Source organism: Puma concolor, chromosome B2 (genome assembly GCF_028749965.1).
Source record: "Puma concolor isolate L17-30 chromosome B2, mPumCon1.1.hap2, whole genome shotgun sequence".
Lineage (NCBI taxonomy): Eukaryota > Metazoa > Chordata > Mammalia > Carnivora > Felidae > Puma > Puma concolor.
In genome coordinates, this window is record NC_141671.1 from 33,249,245 (window position 1) to 33,276,266 (window position 27,022).

Here is a 27,022-nt window from a genome sequence, read left to right on the forward strand (position 1 = left end):
AACTGAAGGCAAACAGCATGATGTAAATTTTAGAGAATTTGCCACAACGGTGATGTGTAGATGAACTTAGTGCCTGTTGCTGTATGGGCCACTCAAGAAGATGACCAGAGGGACACCTGGGTGGCTCAGTCGGTTAAGCATCTGACTTCAGCTCAGATCATGATCTCGTGGTCCATCAGTTCGAACCCCACGTCGGGCTCCGTGCTGACAGCTTGGAGCCTGCTTCTGATTCTGTGTCTCCTACTCTCTGCCCCTCCCCCACTTGTGCTCTGTCTCTCACTTTCAAAAGTGAGTAAATGTTAAAAAAAATTTTTTTTTTAAAGAAGGTGACCAGAGACATCCAAACTGCAAACCAGGAAAGTCTATCAGACAGCCACCGCCTACCCTCATTCCATCTGAAGATGCTTGAAGCCTGACATCTAGAAATCTTCTCACTGGCTTCTCACTGTCAGGACTGAGACACTGGATTTATAATTTGTCCCAACCATTAACCTGTGTTTTTCTTTTGTTTCCATAGAAATGCTTCTTCTTTTTTTTTTCTCTAAGTTTTTTAATTTATTTTGAGAGAGCAAAAGAGAGAACCAGCAGGGGAGGTGAAGAGAGAGAGGGAGACAGAGGGTCTGAAGCAGGCTCTGTGCTGTCAGCACATTGGGGCTCAAACTCACAAACTGTGAGATCATGACCAGAGCCGAAGTCAGAGCTTAACTGACAGAGCCACCCAGACACCCTCCACAGAAATGCTGTTTATTCATTACCTGATTGCCTCCATATTATAGGCCTGAGAGCCCCCACCTGCAGGACCACCTCCTGAAGTAAGACAGCTGTTTAACCGAACTAACCTATTCTCAAGACTAAGACTGGTTCATGAGATATGGATCAGACTTTGTATGTAAGGTCCAGAACAGAGCAGTTAAACTCTGGCTATGAGGGAATAATGTTGATCTGTGATGTTTTTCTAAGAAGAAAATCTTGGTCAAACAGGGGATCTTGCCATTACTTCTAACCAGCTCTGGGCTTGTCTATGTCTTGGCAGTTGGAGAGTAGGAGAGGTCTACTTGCTAGGGAATTTGGTTCCCCCTCACTCTGTTTACAATTCCAGTGAACTTTTAAACTTTTTATGAAGCAAAAAGGAAATCAACACCAGATAGGGATTACTTGCCTGGTTATCAAAAGGATGGATCTTGGTATTCATTTGGGAGAACAGTTTTAGTTGGCCAACAAAACTGTTCTGCCATTGTTGCCCAACAATAAGAAAGTAAATCTGTTAGCCAAGGTAGTGCTTGCTAAACACATTGCTTTGGACCATATTCTTCCAGAACAGGGTAGAATGCCACTGCTAACACAACTTGCTGTGTTTATATTAATGCTTCTGAAGTTTTATTTATTTTTGAGAGAGAGAGAAGAAACTGTGTGTGAGTGGGGGAGGGACAGAGAGAGAGGGACACAGAATCCAAAGCAGGCTCCAGGCTCCCAGCTGTCAGCACAGAGCCTGATGCGGGGCTCGAACTCACGACTCGTGAGATCACGACCTGAGCCGAAGTCGATGCTCAATGGACTGAGCCACCCAGGTGCCCCAGGAAAGGTGATTTTATTAAAGCATGGGGACAGGACCCATGGGCAGAAAGAACTGCACGGGTTGTGAAGATTGGCTATACACTGTGGAGGTGGGGGAAGTAAAGTTAAGAGGAAGTTTCTTAAAGCGATTTCCATATGCTAAAGAAGACTCACAGATTACTGGAGGTCTAGCTATTGTCAAGCTAAGGTTGTTTTTCCCTCTAGCAAAGCATTATCCTTCAAATAGTAGGAAGTTCCTGGAGATTCGGCTATTGATAAGATTGCCCTTTTCATGTAATATTACTAAGATATTTGTAAACTGATGGAGACTCTTTAACCATTCGTTTCTGTCCTTTCCTTTGTTCTTGGGCAGCTAGGAGTGCCTGAGGAATGTCACACATATGGGGTGGGGGGGGGGGGGGGTGGTTGCTAGCATATGCTTTGTCCTCAGCTTGCCCTCATCACTTTTCATTTATTAATTGGATATGTACTAATCAAGTGTGGTTTCCAATGTTGCTCCAAAATGGCCAAAGAAGGAGCTAATATTTTGGTTATGCAGAATGTACATGTTAAGCCAAGTACCAGGGAATATTTCCAACAAAGTACAAAGTTGTTTCATCCCTCAGACCCTGAAACTGCACACTTTTCCAGCAGGAAGTAGCCAAAGCGATCGTTGTCCCAATTCCTTCAAGAATGAGGAATGATCATAACTCGGGGGGAATAAAAATGTGCCCCATAGGATTAATGAGGTTAAGACTAACAGGAAATTTAAAGCTTGTTTTTCAGAGACCTGTCTCTCCCTAATCAGCTATTATTTCTTTACAGATCCCACTAACAAACCCACTAGCTGTGTCCATAGAGGGCTGGACTGACATAAATGAAGGTCACTGATACGGTTCCAGCCCGAGAACAAGCAATGCCCTGCATTCTGTCCCTGAGATAATAAGCCCAAGATCCCATCCAGTGTATACCGGCTTTCAGAGCATGTGCATAACCCCTCTTGTCCTACAGATGACCTCCTGACATCAGGGGCCAAATTTTGCTTCATTGTAATGTTACATCTCCACCCCAAAGTGAACATGGGATGTATGTTACATGTACGTGTGCTCAGTGCACATGCTCCATCTTTCCTCATGAATACTCATGAGTTTACCTGCTGTTTGCATCGATATGTATGTAATCCCAACCCCTAAGATTATAAAAATTTATTCTACTCTGATTTGAAGGGGGCAGATTTGAGCCAGTCTCTTCTGTCTCCTCCTTTTGCTGCCTCTCAAGCCATTTCCTTGCTGCGTACTGGACGTCTCAGTGCTTGGCTTTGCTACGCGTCAGGCAGATGAACTTGGGTTCAGCTATACTATTTGCAGTTGCTTATGTTTAAATCAATTTTCAATTAATTAAAGTTGTAAATTTACAAACAGATTTTCTTTAAGTTTTTAAGTTTAACTTGCATAACTTGGATGTTCTATTTAGAAATCTTGTAATTTTTGTATAAAAATAAAAGCAATAACTTGTTCCTTGATTAATGTTCAATTAGCCCATGGGCTTGACATATTAAATTTGCTTGAACATTACTCTTGCCACTTACAAAGCTAGCTAATTAAATTCTCTTACATATTTAAACTACATTTATAAATTTAATATACTGGATTTTTTCAAGCAACTCAAATTCCTCATAGGGCAAATTTACAAGTCAAACAAGAAAAAACCTTAAGCATGTAAATGACTCTCACAAGCCTAATAATTCAAGCTTCTAAATGTAGCAAATCAAGTTATCTTAAAGATTTCAATACTGTTTACAAACATAATCAAATTACTGATACCTTTCAGCTTCAAATTACAAGTCTAAGATAAATTACATAATTCAATTTGAAATCACAAGACTAATCTATCAGATTCTCTAACATGCCAACTTCTTTTAAATATTATACACATATTAAAAACACACACAGACTATCTCAGTCTTCAAAAATCTTTTTCCTGACCTTACACAAATGAAGTAACATTATGGACTTACTTTACTTTTTTTTTTTTTTTATTTAAAAAAAATTTTGGGGGGGCCTGGATGGCGCAGTCGGTTAAAGCGTCCGACTTCAGCCAGGTCACGATCTCGCGGTCCGTGAGTTCGAGCCCCGCGTCAGGCTCTGGGCTGATGGCTCGGAGCCTGGAGCCTGTTTCCGATTCTGTGTCTCCCTCTCTCTCTGCCCCTCCCCCGTTCATGCTCTGTCTCTCTCTGTCCCAAAAATAAATTAAAAAACGTTGAAAAAAAATTAAAAAAAAATTTTTGTTAATGTTTATTTCTGAGACAGAGAGAGACAGAGCATGGGGGGGGGGGGGCAGCGAGGGAGGGGGACACAGAATCCGAAGCAGGCTCCAGGCTCTAAGCTGTCAGCACAGAGCCCGACGCAGGGTTCAAACTCACAGACTGCGAGATCATGACCTGAGCTGAAGCAGCCGCTCAACCGACTGAGCCACCCAGGCGCCCCTGGACTTACTTTTAGTCATTTCTATTTTCCTCCTGGAGGTGGTGGTAGAATAAAATGTTTTCTGTTCATATGTTTCTTGCCATAATTCTACAATCATCTTATTGATTTTTCCCTATAACTAAAGAAAAGTCTGATAATTGTCCTTCTAAATGTAAAACTTGGTTTAAACAAAACTAATAAATGTATTAATTTATATTATTTATCTATGCAAAGTAACAAAAATAACACTTATGTTAGAGTGAATGATGCAACTAACCATTACTTTATACCATCCTGTTCTTCCTTTAGTAAACTTTTTTTTCTTCATCTGTAAAATGGGAATAGTAATTTCTGTCTTAGAGAGCTATACAGCCAAACGAGACATCTGTCATAAGTATAATAACTCAACACATGTTCATTTCCTCCTTTCTCCTTTTTTGCCACTACAGCATTTCCCGAAAACTCAGATTAATGTGGAGAAATCCCAGGGTCTCTCTTTCTTCTAAGTGTAATGGGTAGGGGGCATATCTAGGAGGCGTTTTGTGAGACGGAAGAAAAACGACTTTCTCTGGAGAGGAATCCCTCTCCTCACTCTGATCCCTCCACTGTCCACAATGGGGTTTTGAGATGATTTAATGTTTTAAAAAATAGAAATAGGGGTGCCTGGCTGGCTCAGTTGGTGGAGCAGTGACTCTTGATCTTGGGGTTGTGGGTTTGACCCCCACGTTGGGCATAGAGATATCTTTTAAAAAATGGAAATAATGTGGATACGGTATTTATATCTTTGTTTAAAGGATGTGTTAAGGATTCTAAGTCCATATGAAGACAGTCTCTTCTATTACACTACATGTTATACTATACACTATATTACATATCACTATATAAGGGGGGGCGGGGAGGAGGGATTGCCCCACACCCTCACTAGGGTAGCACTTTGCTCTGAACCTACACAGAACTCTTCTCTCACACAGCCCAGCAGCATTGTTACTCAGGCTCCTAGAAACCTCGTTCTTTTTCAGTAAACATGGGAACCCATATCTCTAAGCCCAACCCAGAGCTTCCCTTGCACTCTGATTCACAACACCCCCAATTCAGAGATGCTGGACGGTGCCAAATTCACCCCATCTTTCCCTGGTGTGGTCCACCTGAGAATTTTACCAAGAAAATGATCCCATTCTAGAGGAAGCCTCACTGCCTGCCAGAAATGAATTGGAGAAGTTTCTCTCAGTAAAGTCAGAGGTCAGGTGAGAAAGGGGTCAGATCCAAACATGAGAAGGTTGGTGAGTGCAGCCTGTGTGGGGCCAATCATCACAGAAGTCTGAATGTTGCGAAGTAGTTTCACTGTGTGATGTGATGAAGCAGGTAACTTTGAAGAACTGTCTTCCTGCTGTGTTCTTAGACAAAGCTGGGAAAAGTTGAAGCATTAGGCACCAGGAATGATTCCAAGATTGCAAAGCAAGAGTTGAGATAAGTGGAGCAGAGAGTTTTTCTGATTTGCATGTTGATTTCAACAATGGATGCCTACTCAGATGTTACTCTCCAGATGTCACTTGCACACCTTCATGCTCTCCCCTCCATTTGGTTGCCAAATCCCATACTCCAGGTGGAGGGAGATTCTGTGGCTTTAGCCCCTTCAGCTATTAAGTGATTTTCTCAGAAAAGTCTGTTTTCTGCTCATATTAGTTCATCACCTGACCTTGGTCTTGTGAGGCTGCCCCTCTACTGGATCATTCATACAGTTTGCTGGGGATCTGCTACCTGTCCTATGGTCAATAGGCCAGATCACTGCTTTTTGTTCCCTTATTATCCGGTGGGCTGAATTTCCCCTCCCCCACATCTTTGATATGCCATAATCTGGTGTTTACCTTTTTAACATGTCCAGCAATTGGTGAACATGCCCCAGACGCTGGGTTTGCTGGTTTTCTGGTTCCTGACCTTTGGACACTTCAGCAATCTTTGGTAACTCCATTCCATCTCTCCCTCTCTGTCAGGCACGCGCGTGCGCGCGCGCGCGCGCACACACACACACACACACACTCACACACAGGATTAGAGATTGAATTAAATCCATATTTTACAAGTGTCTTTGATCGGGGCCTTTACATCTGAGGTGGGTACAACTGGAGAAGGATATGGTGGTGGTTTTATTTTAATTAATGAATTAATTTTAATTTATTTCAAAGCTATTCTGATGGTTAGGTCATAAAAACTTATTCATTTCACTGAGTGGTTTGGGCAAAGGAAGGATTTTGTCTGGATGGACACCTAGTGACCTGAAATAAACTTTTTTCAGACGAGGTAAACTAGCAGACACATGAAGGTAAACTGTGGGGTGGGGCGGGGAGGCAGGGAGATGCCGGGTACAAGGCCAAGGTGGATTTCATACCCACACCGCACAACTGAGCAGACGACACCCAAACATGCTTCTCTCCCGGGGCTGGACTGCCCCAAATCACTGGCCCCAAAGACTCAGGAATCTAGACCTCTTTGATGGAAACGAAGCTACGATTTCAGAAGAACCACCATTTTGAGAATTTAACTTCCTTAATACCTGCCTATCCATCTGCTCCCCTGCACCCCCATAAACCCCTGCCTTATCCTATGCCTCCCAACTTCTCACGCCTTCCTTTCGGCAACCCCGGAATGCACTTAGATTTCGGTTTTGGAAACTTCATTCTGGAGGAATAAAGGGTGGAGTGGAGGGGACCAGGGTAGACTCCAGCCAAACGTTTTGGGGCTTCTCATGCCTTACAGGATAGAGTTCCAACTCCTTCCTTACAGGGGCAGAGACCGCCACAGTTCGCGCCACTGCCAGCCCGCCTTCTTCCAATGAAAGTCTTTCAGCGGTTCTCAAAACCCAGTGGGGAGGTGCGCCCGGGGGCCCCGCCCACCAGAGGGCACGCTGGCGTGCTCGGTGCGGCGACGGCCATCTTGAATTCGGGCAGCCCTCCCGCCTCCACGGTCTTCTGAGCCCTGGAGCGGTAGTGCGGCGGCTGCGCGCGGGGGTTAGAGGGGAAGGATATACCCCCTCCCCGCTGACCCCTTGGCGGGCCTGTGCTGCAGACCAACGGCCCCGTTCCCCACCTGGTCGGCTTCTACGTAAAACTTCGAGCCAGTACCCTGGTGGCAAGTGCCAGCTCCCGCCCATTCTACCTGGTGACTCTGGGCAGGTACCTCAGTTTCCTTTATATAACTGTAAAGTTGGGAGTTTAAAGCCCCAGCCCCACCTCCCAATCCCCCAGGTCACCAGCTATAAAACCTACTGATTGGGCGTGGATGATAAATTCTCCGCATAAGGCTTGGCTCGTAGTATGTGTTCGGTGTAGGTTGTCTGTGAACTTTCCCTGCAGATTGCAGGCTGCTTTGTAGCCACCACCCTTCCAGCTGCAGGGGGGCAGGATATCCAAAGGTGCAGTCTGTACTTGGACTGTTTGAAGACCAAGTCCAAAGGGAGAGGGGATTGGCAAGACCCCCTCAGGGAGTGCAAGTGAAGCCCCTAAATCCTTTAGGACTTGCACGTGACCATTTTGGAAAGGTGTCAGAAACACAGACCAGGGTGCCCAGGACTGGAAAGACTTTGGAACATTTGAACGCCCCCGTGCTTGTTATTTTTATCACTCCTAGCTGCCTTTTCCCATAGGGACTCCTATGTAGCACAAAATTCCTGGAATCAAAAGCCCTGTGTGTGCTGGTTGTGGGGGACATGGGGAAGAGAGGACTGGGACACTGTGTCCCAGGCAGAGCCAGGTGTGGGGGTGAAGGGCTTTTTGGGCCAGCATGGATGGAGGCCCCAGGGAGAGAGGCATTCAAAGCAAGCCTAAGGTGGCCTCTAGGAGTCCCCAGGCATATGCAGAGGCTCTACCAAGCCAGAGCCCAGCAACTTGGAGTCTCCCAACTTCCTAAAGGGTGGGAAACTTGCCTGGGACACAGAGATGAGAAGTGCCTGGAGAAGGGGCTAGGAAAGGTGGGGAGGGGCCTAGGCCTTGTAGGGGGCTGGGGCCTGGGAAAACCACACCCAGCCCTTTACTGGATTCTGGAGGCCTAATATGAGCTTTTATCCAGTAATAAACCAGGTAAATGCGAGGCTCGCCCAGGCTCCCCCAATCCAGCCTGGCGGAGGGACGGGTAGCAGAGGATATAAAAATTACCAAATGGGAATCAGAGATTGCAGTTTATTTCAGACACACTCAGAAGGTGGGGGCTGGCCAGTGGGTTCCGTCTGCATCCCCTCCCTGCATTTGGCTTAATCTACCCCCAAACCCCTAGACTGTGCAAGATAGACAAGGCATTCCCACCCCACCCACAGGAGGGGCTTAGGCAGGTGAGGAGTGTGGAGAGTGGGGGGTCAGGGGGGTGTAGAGTTCAAGTATTCACAGTTTCCCCATCCACACCCCCGGATTACACTGTGCCCAGGCCGTGAGGGAAGATCCCAACCCCAGGGTTCCTAGTGGCATTAACAGCTCTTTTCTCAGAAACCTCAAGACGAGTTCCTTACCCCCTTTCCCTGACAATAACAAACCAGTCCTAAATTCTGTAGGCTGGGCAAGGAGAGAACCTCAGCACTCCACTTACCCAAGACCCCTCCTTCCTTATTTGGAGTGATGGGGGCAGGGTGGGCTTCACTTGTAGTGAATAGGTTGGGTTTAAGTGGTAATAGATGAGGGGAAGGGAGAGAACTGAGGATCTTGGGAGGGGGGCTTGGGGGCTGCTGATGAGGTTCTGACAGCTCTGGTCTGCACCCTCAACTCCATCTCTACCCCACACTGAGGCCCAGAATCCCTGAGAGTCCACTGCAACGGTGATATGGGGTGGGGGGGAGTGGAGCAGGGGGAGAGCTTAGGAAGGGCCAGGGCTGGGCTCCAGGCCCAGCAATCAAGCTCTGACCTTCTAGAACACCTAGCTGAATCCTGGGGAACACAGGGTAGTCTACTAACTCCCACACCCAGACTTCCTGGCGTGGGGAGAATGGTGGGAATGGATGGGGGGAGGGTCCTTCCAAGGGTATTACATAAAGATATAACCATTAAAAATTTTGAGGGGAGAGTGACTCTTAGCCTCTTGCTTCTCCAAGTTGTAAATCTCCCCAGTGCCCAATAGATAGGGCTGAGGGTGTCCCAGAGAGCTGAGGAAGAAGGCTATAGCCCCTCTCTGACAGGATGGGGCCCAGAGAGGGGGCCCATTAGCACCATGCAATGTTGGGGCACCCCTGGCAGCCTAACTGACCCCCATGCAGGGGCCCTCCCAAAGCTGGAGTGTCCACTTGCTAAAGCTTCTGTATTCTTGAGGGGGGACCCCTGTAGAGAAGGGGGGGATGGGAGACGGCTTGGCTGAAGCCCAGGCAGGGGGTCTCAGCTAGGACCCCAAAGGGCCCCTCTGGGAGTCATGATTTGAAGAATCTTCGTACCACAAACTGGCCCAACAGAACCACAGACAGAACTATCAGCACGTTCACGATGGGGCCATTTCCCAAGTTCAGGGCTGCCACCTGCCAAGAGACAGAGATAGAAGGGCTGACGGCACATACAGGCACTCCAGGGCTGGGGTGGGGCTGGGAGAGAGGCAGCCCCAGCAGCAGGGAGGAGGCTGCCGACGCTTGGGCACTTACCCAGCCGCCCCTCTGCGCAATCCACCGGGCAATGCAGTGACGCAGCATGACGTCGACCACCAGTTTGGTCACCTGGCCCAGGAAGCCGGTCAGGCCGTGCTGGTAGATGTGTAGAGCCAGGCGGTAGCCAAAGCCCAGGAGAGCCACCACTCGGCCCCAGTTGATGCCGCTCTCAAATAGACTGCAGGTAGAGTGTTGATATTGTCAGTGGAGACCCCCAGAGGGCCCTTCAGCCTGCTTCTCCTCTCCCACCGTCCGGTGGCAACCCACCCCGCTCCCAGCTGGAAAGCAAAATGGCTTAGCTGTGACTCAAGGTGGCAGAGGTTGCCCCAGCCTGGCCTCAGTTTGGGAAGAACCTGCATCTCTGTGAAAGGAGGAAACTCAGAGGGCGTCTGAGCAGGGTGCTGCCGCCAGGTTGTGGCCCCAGCGCCGCAAGTGCAGAGGGGCAGAGAGCAGGGAAGGCAGAGCAAGCGGACGGAAGCAGCAGGGAGATTACCTGTGGGTGTTGCTGCTGGCCTGGCAGCCCGAGAGACAGCAGAGAGAAAAGGACAAAGAGGAGGTTAGGACAGGACCTGGAATCAGAGTGGAGTGGGGAAGGCCTCGAAGGACAGGGGCAGGATGTTTCAGCTCTGGGCGCTAATCCTCGATCAGTTGCCTCCTCCTACCTTCACCCCAGCTTTAGTCACCTCGACGCTGACTCCTAACCCAGACGTAACAGCAGATGACACCTTTAAGTCTGGACACTGTTCTAAGCGTCTTTCCTCTATTTTACAGACGTGGGGACTGAGGGCCATAGATTCACAAAGCCGGTAAGTGGCAAAGCTGAGATTTGACCCAGGCGTGTGGGCTCTCTAGCCACACCAGATGGCCTTTCAGACACCACACTGTAGCAAAGGGAAGCCATTTCCAGGGCATTAGCAATCTGACCATTTTTGGTATGAAATATGGTTCCAGATCAGAAGGCCAGCTGTGTCTCAGCTGGGCTGGGGAGCTCTGGGGACATCCCTACTCCGGCATCTCTATAGTCCTGATCTATCTGGTCCAGTCCCGAGTGCCCAGGCTCACAAGAGCTGTGAGCTTATATACCAAAGAGGAGCAGTCTGGGGCCCAGAGAGAGAAAGACAGGGCCCGAGGCCATGTGTGAGTCAACAGCAGACAAGGGGTGGTGCACATGTCTCTTGACACTGACAGAGAAGCGAGTATCTCCCATCCCACGGGCAGGGCACAGTGCGGAGGTGACAGCGCAGCACAGAGGCCAGGGCCAGGGCTACCTTGAGGCAATCTTGGTGAAAAGTTCATAGGCGTTCTCTGCTGTGGGTTGCAGGCGCTGCAGCATGGCCTGGAACTCTGAATCGTAGCGCTGGTTGATGTTGTCCCCAATGATGGCGAGCTGCCGACCCACCTGCCCCATGGTGCTGGAGAACAGGAGGCAGGTAGGTGAGCAGGCAGAGGGCGGGCAGGGCTGGGGCCTGGACTCGGGGAGAAGGGGTTCCGCCCAAGATGCCCCTGGCCTTGTGGACCCCTCCTTGGAAGTTCCTGACCGTGTTCTCAGACATGAGGGCAGAGTGCAGGATCACGGGACAGGCATATTCTATAAAGGGTCCAAGATCCCCGATCAGTGGGGGGGGGGGGGGGGGGGGGGGGGCAGGGGCAGGGGGGAGCCCCAAATAAAAAGGGCCTCCCCAGTTCCCAGGACCTGCACAGCGGCCCCATGTGAGCCTCCGCCTCCCTGAAGATACCCCCGTGGGCCCAGAGGGCCATTGCTCACCTGCTAGGTTCTAGGGGCAAGGTGACTATTTCTGGGTCAGTAGGCGCAGCTGCCCCCTCAGCCTCCTGCTCCTGCTGATAACGGTGAAAAACATAGCTGCGGAAAACCTCCTCGGTGTCCCGGGCTACCTGCTCCTCTGAGGATCAAAGCCAGGAGTCAGGGAGGAAGGGCTGGACGGCCCCATGCTTTGTGGATGGGTCTTTCTTCCTCAAGGCCTCGGCTGTCCTCACCCGTGAACAGAAATGTCCCTACTCCAGCCCTTAGTTAACAACTAGTGCTTATCGCGTATAGGATATTTTTCTAGCACGTTTCACTGAAGCCTCGTAATAGCCTTGTGAAGCAGACGAACACCCCAGTTTACAGGTGGGGAGCTGAGGCACGGGGTGTTTACATAACTTGTACAAGGTCACACAGTCAAGAATGAGCAGTGGAGCCAGGACATAATCCCAGGCATGTGGGCCCCTGAGTTTTAGTGTGTACAGGCTGGGTAGCCCTTATGGCTCGGGGAATGTGGGAAACAAAATTTAGAATTCCAGCTTTGGGTCCAGAAGAGTTACATAGGGACACAGTGACATACAGGGGACTGAACCCAAAGCCCAGGGAGCAGTCTGTAGTGGGCTGGGAATCGCAGCCCTTTGATGGTCCCCTTGGAAAAGGGAAGAAAGGCAGCCATCTTACTTCCCCCCCCAAAGTCATAACAATCGCTTTCACCAGTCAGCAGGGCTGCCGGGGTGATAAGCCTAGGAACTTCCTTCTTTCTCCTACTGTAGGAATAGAATAGCCACGCCCCACTCTTCATTCTTCTCCTCACCCCCTCCTGCCTCTCTTCCTGGAGATGGCGTGGTGCCCACCTCACGCTCACTCCCAGGCCTCTCCTAGCCTCTGCCCCCCACCCCCAGGCCCAGACTCCTCCCCACTTCCAGGGCTTAACCTGGACCGCACTGCAGCTTCTGAGGTCACCTGCACACACCTGCACTGGGTGGGGAGATGCTTTCTGCTTTACCCAAGGTGAGTGAACGGGGGGCAGGAGAGCCTGCCTGTAAGTCTGGCCTGGCCCTGTCCACTCCTGCTCTCTCCATCCTCTCAGACAGCCCTGGTGGCTGTGGGATGGGGGAGGATGGCAGAAAGACCCTTACCAGAAGTAGCAGACGGGGCAGTCTCTTCACACTCCTGCCTGGGAGGACCTGGGCCTTGCCCGGATGCCATTTCTCAGGTCCCAGTGGAGGGCAGCGCTATCCTGTGGGGACGGGTGAGAGACAGCAGAGATGGGGACTGGCAGGGGCTGTTGATGAGGGGGAGGGTCCCCCACTCCCCCAAAAGACCCCTCCATCCTAGCTCCAGCCAAGTCTCATTTCACCACCCTGGGTCCCTGTGGAGTCTGTCGGCAGAATCAGAACTTACTGAGCATTTCACTAGCAAGAGAGGGCGAGAAAGGCAAGGCAGTCAGGATTTGTACCTAGGGACCTGGACCCCGCAGCCAGGGCCCTGGGGAGGGGTGGTTGGAGTAGTGCCCTCGTGGGTCTCAAGTCCTCTTTCACCTCGCTGCTGGGTAAATGAGGCTGGTTGCAGAGGCTGGGGTTCCTTCTGCTGCTCCTGGGCCCTCCTGCACCCTCCCTAGCACACCCTCACCACAGGATTACCACCTTCTAGCCAATGACCCATGAAACTTGTGCTCGGAGGTCCCACTTCCCCTTGGCTGGTCAGAGCACCCCTGTTTTCCAACTCAGGCCTGTTAGCTACGAACACTTCCTGAGCACCTATGGTATACTTCTACTGCTCCCCCAGGGGTGTCAGACACTGAAAATGCACATTAACCCAGCAAGGTAAGCATCATCATGTCCCTTTTACAGGTGGGAAAAGTGAGGCACCAAGAAGTTGGGGCCCGAGGCCACATAGCCACTCAGGGAGTCAGGGTGGTAATCTGAATTTCCATGAGTTCATACGCTCAATACTCACATAAGATTTACTTTCCAGTTTGTGGACCTCAGAGGTTACCCTTTCAAGACAATCACCTGTTTACATCCTACCTTGGCTTGGCTCTTCCCATTCCTGCCTTGCCGTGAGCTGAGGAAGTCTTCTCCACAGCTCTCCCACCCTGCCTCCCACCTGACATATGTATCCCCACCACATACCTGCTGTCCCGTCCCTGGCCCCAGTTTTCCTCTTTGCTCAATCCTGGCCACAGCCCTGATCTGCTCTGTGAACCCTCAACAGAGGGAGTATTTCCTGGACGTGAGCTGTTTCACTTTCAATTCTCACCCCTTCATACCCACCCCAAAGCTGCCTCCATCACTCTTTGGGGGAAGTAGCCTTCCTCCTGCCTCGGGGGAAGGCCCAGTCCCACCCTGGGCTGAGCACAGCCACCACCTCCTCCCAGGGAGGACCTGACTACCCTCCTCCCCGCCCAGTCCTCCTGCCTCTCAGGCCTGGGGCCATTTTCGAAAGTGCCCCAAGGCAAGAGCTCTCCGGAAGGTGTGGAGGAAGGCTCTCCACCCCTCCACTTACTGGGGGCAGGGATAGGGAGAAGCCCGACCCTCCCTTCCTCTGTCCCTGGGCGCCAGCTTGAAACAGATCTTTGCCTGGCACACCCCCATCCCTGCTCCTTCCGGAAGATGCCGTTCCCTCTCCCCTGGTCCCTGAACGAGACCTGGAACCCCCAGGACAGCAGGGGGGTTGCTGATTGCACCACCAACTCTCTCTGCCACTACCCCAGGGGCTCACTGCTGGGGAGTAGGTGAAACATCAGAATGGCCCCCAGGGCCAGAGGCCTATGCTGACCTGGGCCTACCCTTGCCCTCATCCAAGTGGCCTGACTTCCTGGTAAGGGGAGTCCATTGCTCTCTACTTGCTGGGCTTAGAATATTCCCCAGGGGGAGATGCCTGGTTGGGCTGCAGACCCAGTCTAGGGCTCCTAGGGCAGCAGGAAGCACCAGGAAAGTTCTCTCCCTGACCTTGACCTTGGCTCCGATCTCCACTCCCACCCCCCACCCCACCCCGCCCCAGACTGCTAAAGGACCTGGTTCTTTGGCACCCGATTTCTTTGACAGGAAGGGCAATGGGGGAGCTGTCTGAGGGGAAGCCAGAGGGAGCCCCGGCTGGATCAGGCCCCGAGCAGACGTTGGCGGAGCTGCCCAGGCAAGTCTCCGGGCCTCCCTGTCCCCACCTGGCTGCCTGCAGGCTCCTTGTACCCCCTGGGCCTGGGGCTGCCGAAAGCCGGGAGGATGGGCAAGACCCTCCCACCTTACCTGCCAGGACCCTCGCCCAGGCCCGGGATGGCTCACAGGGCCAAGGCCAGAGATCCTGAGGGGCCAGCGGCTGCTCCTGGGGGTCGGGTGCCCAGGCCCAGCTTCCTGGAACAGGCGTCAGTACAGTCCCGATGTCTGGACGCGGCTTCTGCTTGCCCCAGCTTGGCCCTAGGGACCCGCGAGGCTGCCCGGATCCTAGACGTGCCGGCTCTTCCCGGCTCCAATTAGCTCCCTCTAGAGGAAGTCGCTGTGTGGCCGCCGGATGCTGATGAAGGGCCTATAGCCTGGGGGTCGGTCTGGGCTCCTCCGCAGAGGAGGTGCTCCACCCTTTACACTTGGCCCCGGCCAGGTGGCAAGGCTCCCCTTCTCCCACTTCTGATTTCCAGTCCCGGTCTTTGATCTTTACCCTCTTTCATGAATCAATACCAATAAAAAAGGCAGGATGGCTTAAGCACCACAGTGTGCCTTGCACTTTAGTTACCATTCTCTCATTGAATCTTTTTTTTTTTTTAAACAGTATGGTACTAGCTTTATTAATTTATTTGGGGGGGGCGTGCACGCGCGCACGTGCACACACACACACACACACACACGCAAGCAGGGGAGAGGCAGAGGGTGAAGGAGAGAAAGAATCTTAAGCAGGCTGCACACTCAGCGTGGAGCTCAATGTGGGGCTGCATCTCACTACTGTGAGATCATGACCTGAACCGAAATCAAGAGTTGGATGCCTAACCCATCAGGCCACTCAGGTGCTCTTACTGAATGTTTTCAATAACTCTTGGAAGTAGACGCTGTCCACTGCACCCGTTTTACAGACGAACAAACTGAGGCTCAGTGAGTGGGCTTAAGGAACTCGCAGGGTCACTAAGCTGGGTTTATAATCAAGTCTATAGGTGTCGTGGGAAATAATAATACTAACTTGAGATTCAACGTGCAATTAAGACGGGCGCACAGGCACCCTGGTGGTCTCTAGAGATTTGAAATCCTAAAGGTGACAGGCAGATAAACAGAGATGAAAACAGGGGTGTCTGGGTACCACCTGAGGATGTGCAAGTGGATGCTGAGAGGCAAGAAAAGAGGGAGGATAGACACTATCTGGCTGTGAGGAGTGGATTTGAAAGACAAGCCAGGTGGAGAGAGTTGTGTGCAGAGGCCCCAAAAGCCCCTGCCCCATTCCCAGTCCAAGGACCCCCAGCTTCCTCTGCCTGCTCCCCACCCCCATGCCTTCTGGAGCCTCATTAGCAACCTCATTAGCCTCCAGTCTGCCTTCCCGTACCTGTTCCCCCCCCCCGCCTCATCGACCTCCTGCCCTCTCTGCCCCCAACGAATCCCCTCTACCATGTCTTCCTCCCAGGCTCCCTATCACTCCCCTGCCCTCCCCCCGCCACCCCCGGCCTTTGCCTTCTAGAACTCTTAGAAGTTTCCAACTGGAAGTTTTAATTTGAAAACTCCTCCTGTTCTTAAGCAGTTGGTGGGGTGGCTGTGACGGCCCCACCCTTCGAGTCAGGGTCTCTCTCGGGATGGAGGCCCCAGCTCCAAACCGTCAATCCCGAATTTTGGGCCGCTCCTCCATGTTCCGCTTTTTCCGTAGCCTGGTGGGGAACAAGGGCAGCCCAAAGAGCTCTGACAAGACCCCGATAGGGAGTCGGACATGCCCCTTGCGAGAGCAAGCCGCCACCCCATTGGTGATGAACCGCCATGGAGGGGTGGGGAGGAAGGAGCCAAAGCCATCCACCACACTACCCTACATGCTGTCTGTGGCCTTGCCACGGCAGGACCCCTTGGGGCTAGGGATGGGGGACACAGGGGCCCAGACCCCTACCCCCACGGAAGTCCTGAGGGTGGGGGCCCAGGGTGTAGAGGTGAAGCCTGTCCTGCCCAGGAGAAGCCAGGAGGTGCTGGGCAACCTGTCTGGGAAAGAGGAAACGGAAGAAGAGAAGGAGGAGGCGGTAGGGGAGGCCTCCGGGGATACAGAGACCTCAGACAGGTGAGGGACCGGGCTGTGGATGGCGGGCGGGAGCCTGGGATGGGGGTACTGGGGCAAGGATATGGGAGGACCCCAATTGAGGAAGGCCCGGGAATGTGGGTCTTCAGATGGGTAGAGGACTGGAATAAGGCACGGGGGTTGATGGAGGGACAGATGTATCAAGGATGGGAAGGAGCCTGGGGGTGAGAGTATTGGGCGGGGGGCAGAGATGGGGTGGGTCTTCCCACAAGTCAGGGGATGTGGGTGGAGGCCAAAGATAGAAAGACAGGCTGGGGACTGGGACGAGAGAGTGCCAAGGTGAGCCAGGCCACCATGGCTTCCCAGCTGCTTCCTGGTCCTCACTCCACCCTGCCTTCCCTCCCCACTCTCTCCCTCCTCATTCCCACTCCCGCGTGGACCTGGCACCACTCCCTGTAAGGAAAGGGCCCACCTCCCCCTCTGCTCCCCACCTTCCTCCTCACTCTACCTTCAAGGGAAGATAGCCCCCTGTATGATGAGGACCCCAAAAGGCCCAGCAGGGAACTGTTGGAGGCAGGAGGGTGGAGGGGGCTGAGCAGGGCCTATAGGAGGGCCCTTGGGGACTTTGGGGAGCCTTTGCCACATGTCTGGGCTCCGCCTGCTACCCCCATCTGACTATGCTTTGGGATCAGGGGCCACTTTGCCCAAGCTTTGGAGTTGGAGCAAGGATGCCTGCAGAGGGCCATGGGGCCACTGGAGGTCAGCCCCGAGACCTTCACCAAGGAGGAGGAGAAGGAGTGTCTGCTTGACGGTGAGTGTGGTGGCCACGGGTGTCAGGCCAGTGCCAGAAATAGATCCTGTTCCTCAGACTCCTCAGGGGTGTGGGGCCTGGAAGGACACAGGATAGTCTGAGGGAATGCTGAGGGCAGGCTGCGTGGATCGGAGTCCATTCCATTCCCCTATGCCAAGTCGTGTGATAGTGGCAAGTTGCTCCCCGCTTCTGTGTCTCAGTTTCCTCATCTGAAAGGAATGAGACCATAACAGTATCTATCTCAGAGGGCAGTTGCAAGGAGTCAATGAAATGTCCTTTGCAAAGTGCCTGGTACTGTGCTGAGCACATAGTAGGTGTTTGCTAAAGAAAATGAGGGAACCTCCCCCTCACTTCAGCCTGCTCAGTGCCCTTGCCCTCCTCGGCCTGGGCCTGGGCCTGGGCCTGGGCTGCCCCTTGTTCCTGTCAGCCTGTCAGTGACACTGCACCTTCATAGGAGACCTCAGGCTGGCCTCTTCGAAGGTGGGGACAACTCCTTGGAACCGCCGCCTCCTCACCTTGTACAAGCAGCTTCAGAAATCGGCAGTCGCCAAGGTCTGTAGAACCAGGCTGGGGCAGTGGGGGGTGGGTGAAGCCTGGTTGGGGCTCCTCCTCGCATTTGGCTGGGCCCCAGGATTTGGGGCTTGGGCAGACCCCTCTTAACCTGGTGGGTTCCCTCCTGCTTTTTGTTTTATCTGGGGGTGGGGCTGCACACTTGGGTCCCTGTCATCCTCACCTGCTCAGTGGCCTGGCATGCCCTCAGTTTCCTCTCAAGGAAGGCTTGCCTGATGAGAAAGGCAAGGAAGAGGAAATGGAGGAGGAGGACAGCTCATTCAAGGTCTGTGTCCCAGGCATTGTCACCCTGCAGTCACCGCTGCATAAGACTTTTAGGTCAACAGATACAGTGGGTAAGTGTGGCGCCCAACCTGCCCTCCTCAGGCCAAGGGGGCTCCACTCTGGCCCTGACTCATAGGTGTGATACCAGTTCTTACCACCAGGTGGTACCAGAGGACCTAAGATGACCACTGGAGAAAGGGTTGCAGGGGGACCAGTGGGTGGCTCAGCAGGAGCTGCAGGCTAGGTCTAGCTAGAGTCCTCCTTTCTCAAGGTTTGGGGGGGCAGTGAGGTGGGGATTGTGACTACGGCTTGCGCTCCAGAAGCATCACCCACTCCCAACCCAGAATTCTAACTTGTTCAGTGGGCATCTCCATCCCTGATTTTCCCATCACACCCTGCTGTTGACGGTGCCCCAGCACTACCCAGACATTGTGAGCAGATGACTCAGTGGTAGCGATATGACATGATAACATCACATGATCATTGTTGACATTCACATAGCCATTACTATGGGCCAGACGCCCTTCTGAATACTTTTCGTGAAATACTGCTTCGCAACTCTGAGGTAGGTCCTATTATAATCTCTACTTTGTCGTGAGGAAACTGAGACACAGAGAGGTTAAGTAACTTGTCCAAGGTCACACAGTAGTAGGTGGCAGAGCTGGGATTTGAACCTAGGCAGTTTGGGTAGTTCCAGATCCTTGCTCTTGAGTCTGTGGCTGGTGGAGAGTGGAGGCATATGTCTGCCCCTTGCACGCTCTCCCCAGGAGGGGAATAAACTCACACTCATGCAGGTGGGAGGGAGCGCTTGGCAAGTGAGTTTGCTGGCAAAGTCAGGGAAGTGGGCGGGTAGTATCTGGCTGGTTCCAGGTAATGGAAAACGTAAGGGCTGGGGCTGGGGGTGACCAGGGACTGCACACGGCTGGGATGAGGTCTGGCGAGCCGGAGCCGCCTGCCTGTCCCATGCCCATCTCTCTGACTCTCAGGTTTCGTGGAGTCGGAGTTAAAGAAGCTTTTGGTAGTACAACGGGAGTCCCGCCTCTGGAAGATGGGCAGTCATGAGGGCCGGGAGCTGCTGACCCAGCCAGAGATCACCCTGGAGGAGGCAGGCATTGTGGATGGCCAGGTAGGCCTGGCCTGTCCCGACCACCACCCCCTGCATGAAGGCACTAGAGAGAGCGGGGCCTCCTACCTCCATCGGCTCCTGGCCCTGGCTCCAGCCTCCCACTGTCTGGGTAGGGAAGGCACAATCCCTTCTTGGTGGTGGTATTTCTGAGTAGGACCTTGAAGCCCTGTGCATACACACACTTCTCCATCAGTCTCTCTGTCTCTCACTTGACCCAGAGTCCCAAAATCCATTAAAATTAAAAAAATAAATTTTAATGTTTATTCATTTTTTGAGAGAGAGACAGACAGACAGAGAGACAGAGTGCCAGCGAGGGAGGGGCGGAGAGAGAGAGGAAGACACAGAATCCAAAGCACACTCCGGGGTCTGAGCTGTCAGCACAGAGTCTGACAGGGGGCTTGAACTCACAAACCATGAGACCGTGACCTGAGCCAAAGCTGGACGCTTAACCCGACTGAGCCACCTAGGTGCCCCCACTAAAAAAAATTTTTTTAATGTTTATTTATTTTTGAGAGAGAAAAGAGAAAGAGTATAAGCAAGGGAGGGGTAGAGAGAGAGGGAGGCACAGAATCCAAAACCTGGCCTTCGAGGTCAGGCCTGTCCCAGACTCTCTTGAGCACACATGGATGAATCTGTTGTGAAAAAAATGTGTCCATGTCCTTTTTGAATTAATTTTCATTCATTCATCAACCCGTTCTTTCATTCGGTGGACATAGGCCCCTGACGGTCTGTGTCGTTTACTTTTGTGGGAAAGTAAAGGAAAGAGAGTCAGGTTCAGAGGCCAAAGCCTTTAGCTGAAGCCCTGCTCCGGCACTGACTTGCTCTGTGACTTTGAATGCAGGCTTTGGCTTCCTGTAAGGAAGGGGACACTGGTGGAAGGATCAGACAAGATGGAGAGGCGCTGCCTGCCAGCCGCCAAGGGCACTCCAGTGTTAGGGATATGACTTACCCCCTTGGGGGAATGAATACCAGAAGCGCATGCCCACCAGGCACTGAGGGGCAGCCCTCTCACTGTCCTAAGCCCGCATGCCTGAGTTACAGGAGCCCCTGTGTGCTGTGGGGAACAAGGCTGTGCACCTCACCCTAAAGTATACAGCTGGTCAGCTCTGACAGGGGCTCTTGCTTTTGCCTTTTCACACTAAAGGGATCTCATCACCCTTCTGGCCCCCTTCTCCTCCCTCTCCCTTCCAGAACCACCCCTGAGCCAGGGGCCACAGTCCAGGGGGTAGCCTGAGCAGAATTGGGGGGCCCTAGGGAGTTTCTGGGTGGTGGCAAGTTGGGTCCCAGCTCAGTCCTCACTTTGGGGACAGAGCTGCCCCAGGAATATCTTCCTCCTGTGGGTGTTTCAAGGGTCCTATCCTCATCACCATCCCCCACTCTCTCCTTATCTGTCCTCAGGGACACCAAGCCGAGGGGGAAGGAAGCCGCCCCCCAGCCTTTGGGGAATGCTGGGGACCTAGGGGAGGGGCGCTGAGGCAGCTGAAGCACCACCCTAGGCTGGAGGGAAGGGTGCAGTCCCCCTTGGTGTGGTGTCCAGGACAGAGGTGAGGGAAGGGAGAGGTTCGCTGGGGTGCCTGACTTCTGGGGCTTCCAAGGATCCCCCCCAAGTTGGAGGGAGAAGGGTCCCTCATTCAGTGGGAGGGAGGTGGCTCAGGGCTGGTGGACTGGGGGCCAGCTGGGCGAATATGAGAGAGGGCCTGGCATGGCCTCAGGGTGCTTATCTCTGGGGATATGAAGGAATGTTCTGGGGATACAGAGCAGGAAGGGAGAGCCCAAAGATGCTGAGGCACCTTTTTTCACCCACTTCTGCCCCCTAGCACCTGCTCCTGGAGGAGATGGACGAGATGGGAAACTGGCCTCCAGAGTGAAGCTGGTGCTGGCCCTGAGTCTGCCCTGATCCCAGATCCCTTCAACCCGAATAGAGCTTTAGCCTCCCTCTTCTGAGGGCACATCCAAGGAGCCCCTGGGGCCAAGGGGTCTTGATATAAATGGAATCCATGTGTCTGCAGGGTGGGCCTGCCCAGCAGAATGTTCCTACCCATCAGACTCAGGCCTGTGATAGTAATAAAACCCACTTTGACTTTTTGGCTTCCTTGGCTATGTGTGGAACCCTCCCCGCCCCGCCCCCCCCCCCCCCCCCATCCTCAAGCTAGGAGCAAGCTCACAAGCTCAAGGCTATCCAGGGTCTCAGTCTAGTCCCCAGTGTGGCAGTCCCAACTGCAGAGTCCTGGGTTCCAGTGGAGGGGCCCCAGTGGGGCATCTGAGCTGGAGGGCAAGAGGATTGGTGCATCTGCCCTGGGGGTGGGGAAGGACTGGTGGCCCAGAATGCCAGGAGAGCCCCTGCTCCCACAAGACCAGACCCTGTTGGTAGGAGCATCCCTGACTTCCCTCCCTCCTAAGTTCCCAGGCCAGGCTTGTGGCCTCATGGGGAGGATCCGGGAATTCTCCAGCAGGAACTTCCTGCCCAACCAGCACAGGGACAAAGCCAGGAAAGCGGCCCTGGGGCCACAGGGACCTGCTTGGAGGGCTGGCTGGGGGACAGGTAGGAGGCCCTGGGATGATGCTGAGGGCCCCTGCTACAGGGGTGGGGGTCAGGGCCTCAACCTGCTGCCCCTGGTCATGGCCCCTCTATGCCATGCTCACTGCCAGGTGCCTCTGGGGATCCTGGTCAGAGGGAGGTCCCGACATCTAGAAGACCCAACTCTAAATCCCAGAAGCAAGGATAGGCTTGAGTTGGGGGTGCACGATCCTGTGCCCTTACCGGCCATGGAAGGGCACACCCTCATACCTGGCTTTTCAGGGATCCAGCATCAGGGAGGGCGAAGCCCAGTTTGGATACCAGGAGGTGTTGCTCACCTGGAATCCTTGACTCAGGCTCTGGGCTGGGGAAGATCCTGATGGAAAAGCCCATCTGACTGCCCCTGCCTGAGTCAGCCAGGAAGCAGCCTTGTGACCCTATGACTCACCTATGCCCTAATTATTTCCTCCAGAGTCTTGGCTATGGGGAAGGGTGGGGGCCTTAGACAGTGGCCTGTGGGGGTCCCCTGGTTCCACCTGGACCCTCGATCTCCCCCGGCACAGATGTAGCACTCCTCACTGACCCCATGGAGAGGATATTTCCTCTCCCTCCCCCATCCTAACAGGCCATGACTTTGTTCCAGGCCATGCCCAGGCTTGAGTGGGGAATCCCAGGGCCCAGAGCGCTGCAGGACAGAGCTCCTGCCCTCCCCCGTTGCCCTGTGGGTAGGGCCAGCCAGTGGAGTACACAGGCAGCCCCACATTCGGTTGGGGTAGGCTGGGTCCCCACTGGCAGCTCAGGCTCCTTGGCTGCCTGTGTGAGCCAAGTGTCCACTCATAGGTCACCTGTGCTCCTGGGGAGGGAGCATTTCCTTCTCAGCCCCCACAAGGGTATGGCTGCTGGGGATTGAGGCGGCAGGAATCTTGATTTAGTATGGGAGACTCTTAGGTGATGGCTCCCCTCTCTGCTTCTCTCTTGCCCTTTCTGTTGAGGGAGGGTCATGCCCCCACCCACCGGGGGCGGGGGCGAAATTCCTATGAACTACAGAGAAGAAGGTCTATGATGCTAGGAGGTGGCCTATGCGAGCAAGAAGGGGGTCTGTGCACTGGCACAGGCATGAGGGCCTTGTCCTGGCCCCTGGGAATCCTGGGCTGGTTTCTGTGGGTGGGACTGGTTTAGGCAGGGGTGACATGGCCCAAGGACCTGCTGTTAGGGAAGCGCCAGTGAGGAAGTGCAGAGAGCTGGGTTCAGGCTCATGGCCCACGGGGAGAGATCCTGAAGTGTCTGAGAGGCTTCCAGGGACCACTGTATGGACGCATCTGCGGGTCAAACCTGAGGACCCGGTGTCATTGAAATTTGCCTTCCCTCCTTGGGCAGATGGCAAGGGAGGGCTGCTCTGCACCGCTCTGTGGCTTGGGCCCTGTACCAGTGTGCTTGGCTCAAAGGCCAGAGGGCTCTGGAACTCGACCAGGGTGCATCTCTCTAATTCACTCAAAAGGCCCTATTGGGTTGGCAGTGGCCCCAGGTTGGGCTGCGGGTTTGAGTGGAGCCATTATTTTGGAACTTGTCAGGTCTCTGCTCTTTTGGGTTTCTCATCTTTCCCATCTTCTCCTGTCTCTCTCCTGTCTCTGCATGTGTATCTCTGGCTTGTGCTCCCCCACTCCCCCACCACGCTTTCTTTCTGTGTCACTGTCTCTATCTTGCTGTATCTCTGGGGGTATAAAGGTAAGATAAGCAGCCCCCAGATTATTCTGAGGGTATTTTGGGGGCCCAAGGTGGCTGAAAAGAAGGAGAGAGGAGGTAACTGGGGGAGGGGGTGAACAGATGGTCCCAGGGAAAAGTGGTCAGGTCAAAGCTGGGCCTGCCTTCCTGGGGAGATGGGGGGGGGGACTCTCTCCCTGTGGGCTCCTGGGCAGGTCCTTTGAGGAGAATGCTGCCTTGGGCTCTGAGTCACTGGTTGTCAGTCTTGCCTATCCTGGGACAAGAGAAGGGTGAAACCACCTGTATTCTTTTCCAGGTAGGACACGAAATGGAGAACAGAGAGGCAGAGAGGAGAGACTCACTGGGTTGGAGCCTGGAGCCTCAGCTCCAGTGCTGGTGGAGGGTCCCATACCCCTCTGAATCTCAGTTTCCAATTTGCACAATGGACAAATCACAGGGCTTCTCTTGTGGGCCGAATGAAGTGCTATTTGGCACAGAACAAATATTTATTAAGCTTCTACTACATCCCATTCCTATTGTAGGCACTGGGGAATAGAGCACAGAACAAGATGTACAAAACCTTTTTTTTTTTTTTTTTTTTTTTTAGCATTTATTATATTGCTAGTAGGAGAGACAATAAACAGATAACACATTAGGGAGCGACAAGTACTATGAAGAAAGATGACGCTGGGAGCTGGGGAATGGGATGCTGTTTTAGATAAGAGTGTTGGGGTGGGAAAGGCAGCTCTGAGGGGATCACGTAGAAGCAGGGGCCAGGAGGAAGTGAGAAAGAGGGAGCCTTGGGGGGGTGGGGGTGGGGAAAGGGCATTACAGCAGGGGGAACAGCAAGCGCAAGTGCCCTGAGGCAGGAGCAGGCACAGGTGTTTGAGGAACTGGAAGTAGACCCTTGTGGCTGAGCCAGAGAGGAGTGAGTAGGAGGGGGAGTAAGAGGTGAGGTCAGGAGTTAGGGAAGTATTTTGCCCATCTGGGTTTTTAGGGCTTATTTGGTCAGAGCAAGGAGTGACATGATATGGTTTACAGTTTATAATTTATTTTTTTTAATTTTTTTAATTTTTTAATGTTTATTTATTTTTGAGAGAGACAGAGACAGAATGCGAGTGGCTTGGGGGCAGAGAGAGAGGAAGACACAGAATCCAAAGCAGAATCCAGGCTCCGAGCTGTCAGCACAGAGCCGGATGCGGGGCTCGAACCCACCAGCTGTGAGATCATGACCTGAGCTGAAGTCGGACGCTCAACCGACTGAGCCACCCAGGCGCCCCTATAATTTATTTTTTAATATTTATTCAGTTTTGAGAGACACAGAGAGACAGAGCGTGAGCGATGGAGGGGGAGGGGCAGAGAGAGAAGGAGATACAGAATCCGAAGCAGGCTCCAAGCTCTGAGCTGTCAGCACAGAGCCCGACTCCGGGCTTGAACCCACAAACCATGAGATCATGACCTGGGCTGAAGTCCCTCGCTTAACCATCTGAGCCACCCAGGTGCCCCAATGTGGTTTACAGTTTTTAAAAGTCTTCCTTGGCTGCTGAGGGGGGAAGAGACTATAGGGGGCAGGGACTGAAGCTGGGAGGCCACTTAGGTCGTGAGGCAGGTGGCCTCACCGGCTGCTGTAATTATTACAAGGGTCCTGGGCGTCGCTAGGGGTGGGGGTGTGTGTGGGGGGTCTTTCTCACCAGGGAGCGCCCCCTGGCCCGCACCTCCGTGCAGTGTTCAGCCAGTGGCTCCCGCGGTGGCACCTCCCAGCCCCGCCCCAGAGGGCGGAGAGGGGCGGCCCGGGCATGGATCCGGGAAGGGCCTGCGGAAGGCAAGGAGGCGGCCCCGGTCACGTGTGGGCGATTGCAGCGCTAGGACGGGAGGAGTCCGTTGGCGCGGGCCGCGCGTTCGCGCACCGAGGCGCATCAAATGCAGCCCGGCCACGACACCCCTGCCATCTGGAGGCCCCGCGGCGCGCCGACCGTGCGCACCTGGGCCAGCGCGGGAGCCACTGAACCGCAGGGTGTTTCCGCTCCCTGAGGCCTCGAAGCCTGTCCGGGCTACCTCTGCTGAAGGCAGTTGGATTTAATTCATCAGGAGACCAAGGATAAAAGACACCTCCCTGGGGCGCCTCGGTGCCTCAGTCGGTTGAGCGTCCCTCTTTGGCTCAGGGCTTGATTTCACGGTTTGGGAGTTCGAGCCCCACAAGGGGGGCTCTCTGCTGTCAGCGCAGAGCCGCTTGGGATCCTCTTGTCTCCCCTTTCTCTCTGCCCCTCCCCCACTCGTGTGCTCTCGCTCGCTCGCGCTCTCTCTCTCCCTCTCTGTCTCAAAAATAAATATAAAAACAAATCACTGTAAAGAAGATGCATAATTAATAGGTAAAGGACTATATCTTGGAGAAACTTAAGAAGAAAAAAGACACCTCCTTGCCTACATGAAATTCACAGTCGGAAGTGTGGGGTAACATCGGACCCCTGCCATAAAATCAGATGATAATATTCCTGTAATACCAGGTTTGGAGAGCACAGAGGAGGGAGATCGTAATTCCATCAGGGAGGAATCCAGAAGGCTTCAAGGAGGCGGCAACCATTTGTGATTTGGGCTTGCAAGAGGAGGCGAAATTAGATAAAGCAAGGGGGGAAGGGCACGCCTGCCAGGAGAATCCTGTGGTGAGGGGAAGGTGTTCAGCCTGCACCACAACCCTGCTTTCCACCTCCCGGAACCACCCTGGACTGCTCTCCTGGGCCTCCTTGTTCGGTCCACCTGTTCATGCTTAGTCCTTTGTTCCTCGCCATCCATCCCTCTTCACACTGGCTCTCTCAGGGCCTTTCCTGGGGCCCCACATCACAGACACATCTTCCCCATCCTCTCAAAGCTTCTGCCCCACGACTGCTGGGTCTTTTCTGCTTCCTCTTGACAACTCCTGCCCATCCTGTACAGCTCAGCTCCAACACCTCTTCTCCTGGAGCGCTCACATCTCCCTGGCCAGGGACAAACAGGACCCGCGAGTTCACCTGCTCTCCCCAACCCTGGACACATATACAGTGAAGGCAGGGGTCTGGTCTCTCTGTCAGCAGTGCCCACCATGGTGGCTGGCACACAGTAGGCTCAACACATGCTGCTAGACTGAATGGTGGGGGCCAGTGGGAAGAGAGGGTTCAAGGATATTGCCAGAGAGATAGGCAGGAGCCGGATTATATAGGACCATGAATACCATCCTAAATGGCTTGGTGTTTATCCTCAGGGCACTGGGATTCATAGATCGCTGAAAGCTGGGAGAGTGGTATGTCAAGATGCACCATGGGGGATGGAGTGGAGAGGACAGGAGGCCGCCTGGCCAATTAGGAAGCTGTCACAATCGTCATAGTGAGAGGGGTGTGGGCCTGAGCTGGGACAGTGGCAGATGGGGTGGACAGGAGGACACTTGGGTAGTCGTTCTGGGTTGGGGGCAATGCTGTC

At 53.4% G+C, this 27,022-nt stretch overlaps 2 protein-coding genes and 1 long non-coding RNA gene across 6 annotated transcripts; 2 read left to right on the forward strand and 1 right to left on the reverse strand.

Moving 5' to 3' along the window:
- Positions 1-9,239: 9,239 nt before the first annotated feature.
- BAK1 (BCL2 antagonist/killer 1) lies at positions 9,240-14,854 on the reverse strand. 2 transcript variants are annotated; one of them, XM_025925131.2, is made up of 6 exons: positions 14,638-14,854; positions 12,529-12,629; positions 11,393-11,528; positions 10,896-11,039; positions 9,625-9,805; positions 9,240-9,504 (listed from the first exon to the last, which is right to left on the reverse strand). In XM_025925131.2, the coding sequence occupies exons 2-6, from the start codon at positions 12,596-12,598 to the stop codon at positions 9,400-9,402; spliced, it is 636 nt and encodes a 211-aa protein (XP_025780916.1). In that variant the 5' UTR covers positions 12,599-12,629; positions 14,638-14,854; the 3' UTR covers positions 9,240-9,399. The 2 variants fall into 2 exon arrangements, with proteins under 2 accessions (XP_025780916.1, XP_025780917.1); XM_025925132.2 differs by lacking the exon at positions 14,638-14,854 and adding an exon at positions 13,525-13,649.
- On the forward strand, positions 10,957-15,118 carry LOC147580884 (uncharacterized). Of its 2 annotated transcripts, XR_015251161.1 has the most exons (5): positions 10,957-11,057; positions 13,120-13,215; positions 13,367-14,212; positions 14,440-14,527; positions 14,799-15,118. It is a non-coding gene; the product is annotated as an uncharacterized LOC147580884 (long non-coding RNA). The 2 variants fall into 2 exon arrangements; XR_015251162.1 differs by lacking the exons at positions 13,120-13,215; positions 13,367-14,212 and having other exon boundaries at positions 10,964-11,057.
- A 965-nt stretch (positions 15,119-16,083) lies between these two features.
- On the forward strand, positions 16,084-21,438 carry LOC112862576 (gametogenetin-binding protein 1-like). Of its 2 annotated transcripts, XM_025925875.2 has the most exons (6): positions 16,088-16,624; positions 17,275-17,393; positions 17,848-17,945; positions 18,154-18,298; positions 19,214-19,353; positions 21,171-21,438. In XM_025925875.2, the coding sequence occupies exons 1-6, from the start codon at positions 16,158-16,160 to the stop codon at positions 21,219-21,221; spliced, it is 1,020 nt and encodes a 339-aa protein (XP_025781660.1). In that variant the 5' UTR covers positions 16,088-16,157; the 3' UTR covers positions 21,222-21,438. The 2 variants fall into 2 exon arrangements, with proteins under 2 accessions (XP_086562736.1, XP_025781660.1); XM_086706610.1 differs by lacking the exon at positions 19,214-19,353 and having other exon boundaries at positions 16,084-16,624.
- Positions 21,439-27,022: the final 5,584 nt, after the last annotated feature.

Coding starts and splice junctions, on each gene's coding strand:
- BAK1 (XM_025925131.2), bottom strand. CDS start 12,598: ATGGCATCCGGGCAAGGCCCAGGTCCTCCCAGGCAGGAGTGTGAAGAG. Junction 11,529..12,528: donor TGCCCCGTCTGCTACTTCTG/GTAAGGGTCTTT, acceptor TTTGATCCTCAG/AGGAGCAGGTAGCCCGGGAC. Junction 9,505..9,624: donor TTGCGCAGAGGGGCGGCTGG/GTAAGTGCCCAA, acceptor GTCTCTTGGCAG/GTGGCAGCCCTGAACTTGGG.
- LOC112862576 (XM_025925875.2), top strand. CDS start 16,158: ATGGAGGCCCCAGCTCCAAACCGTCAATCCCGAATTTTGGGCCGCTCC. Junction 17,394..17,847: donor GAAGGAGTGTCTGCTTGACG/GTGAGTGTGGTG, acceptor GCACCTTCATAG/GAGACCTCAGGCTGGCCTCT. Junction 19,354..21,170: donor CAGGCATTGTGGATGGCCAG/GTAGGCCTGGCC, acceptor TCTGCCCCCTAG/CACCTGCTCCTGGAGGAGAT.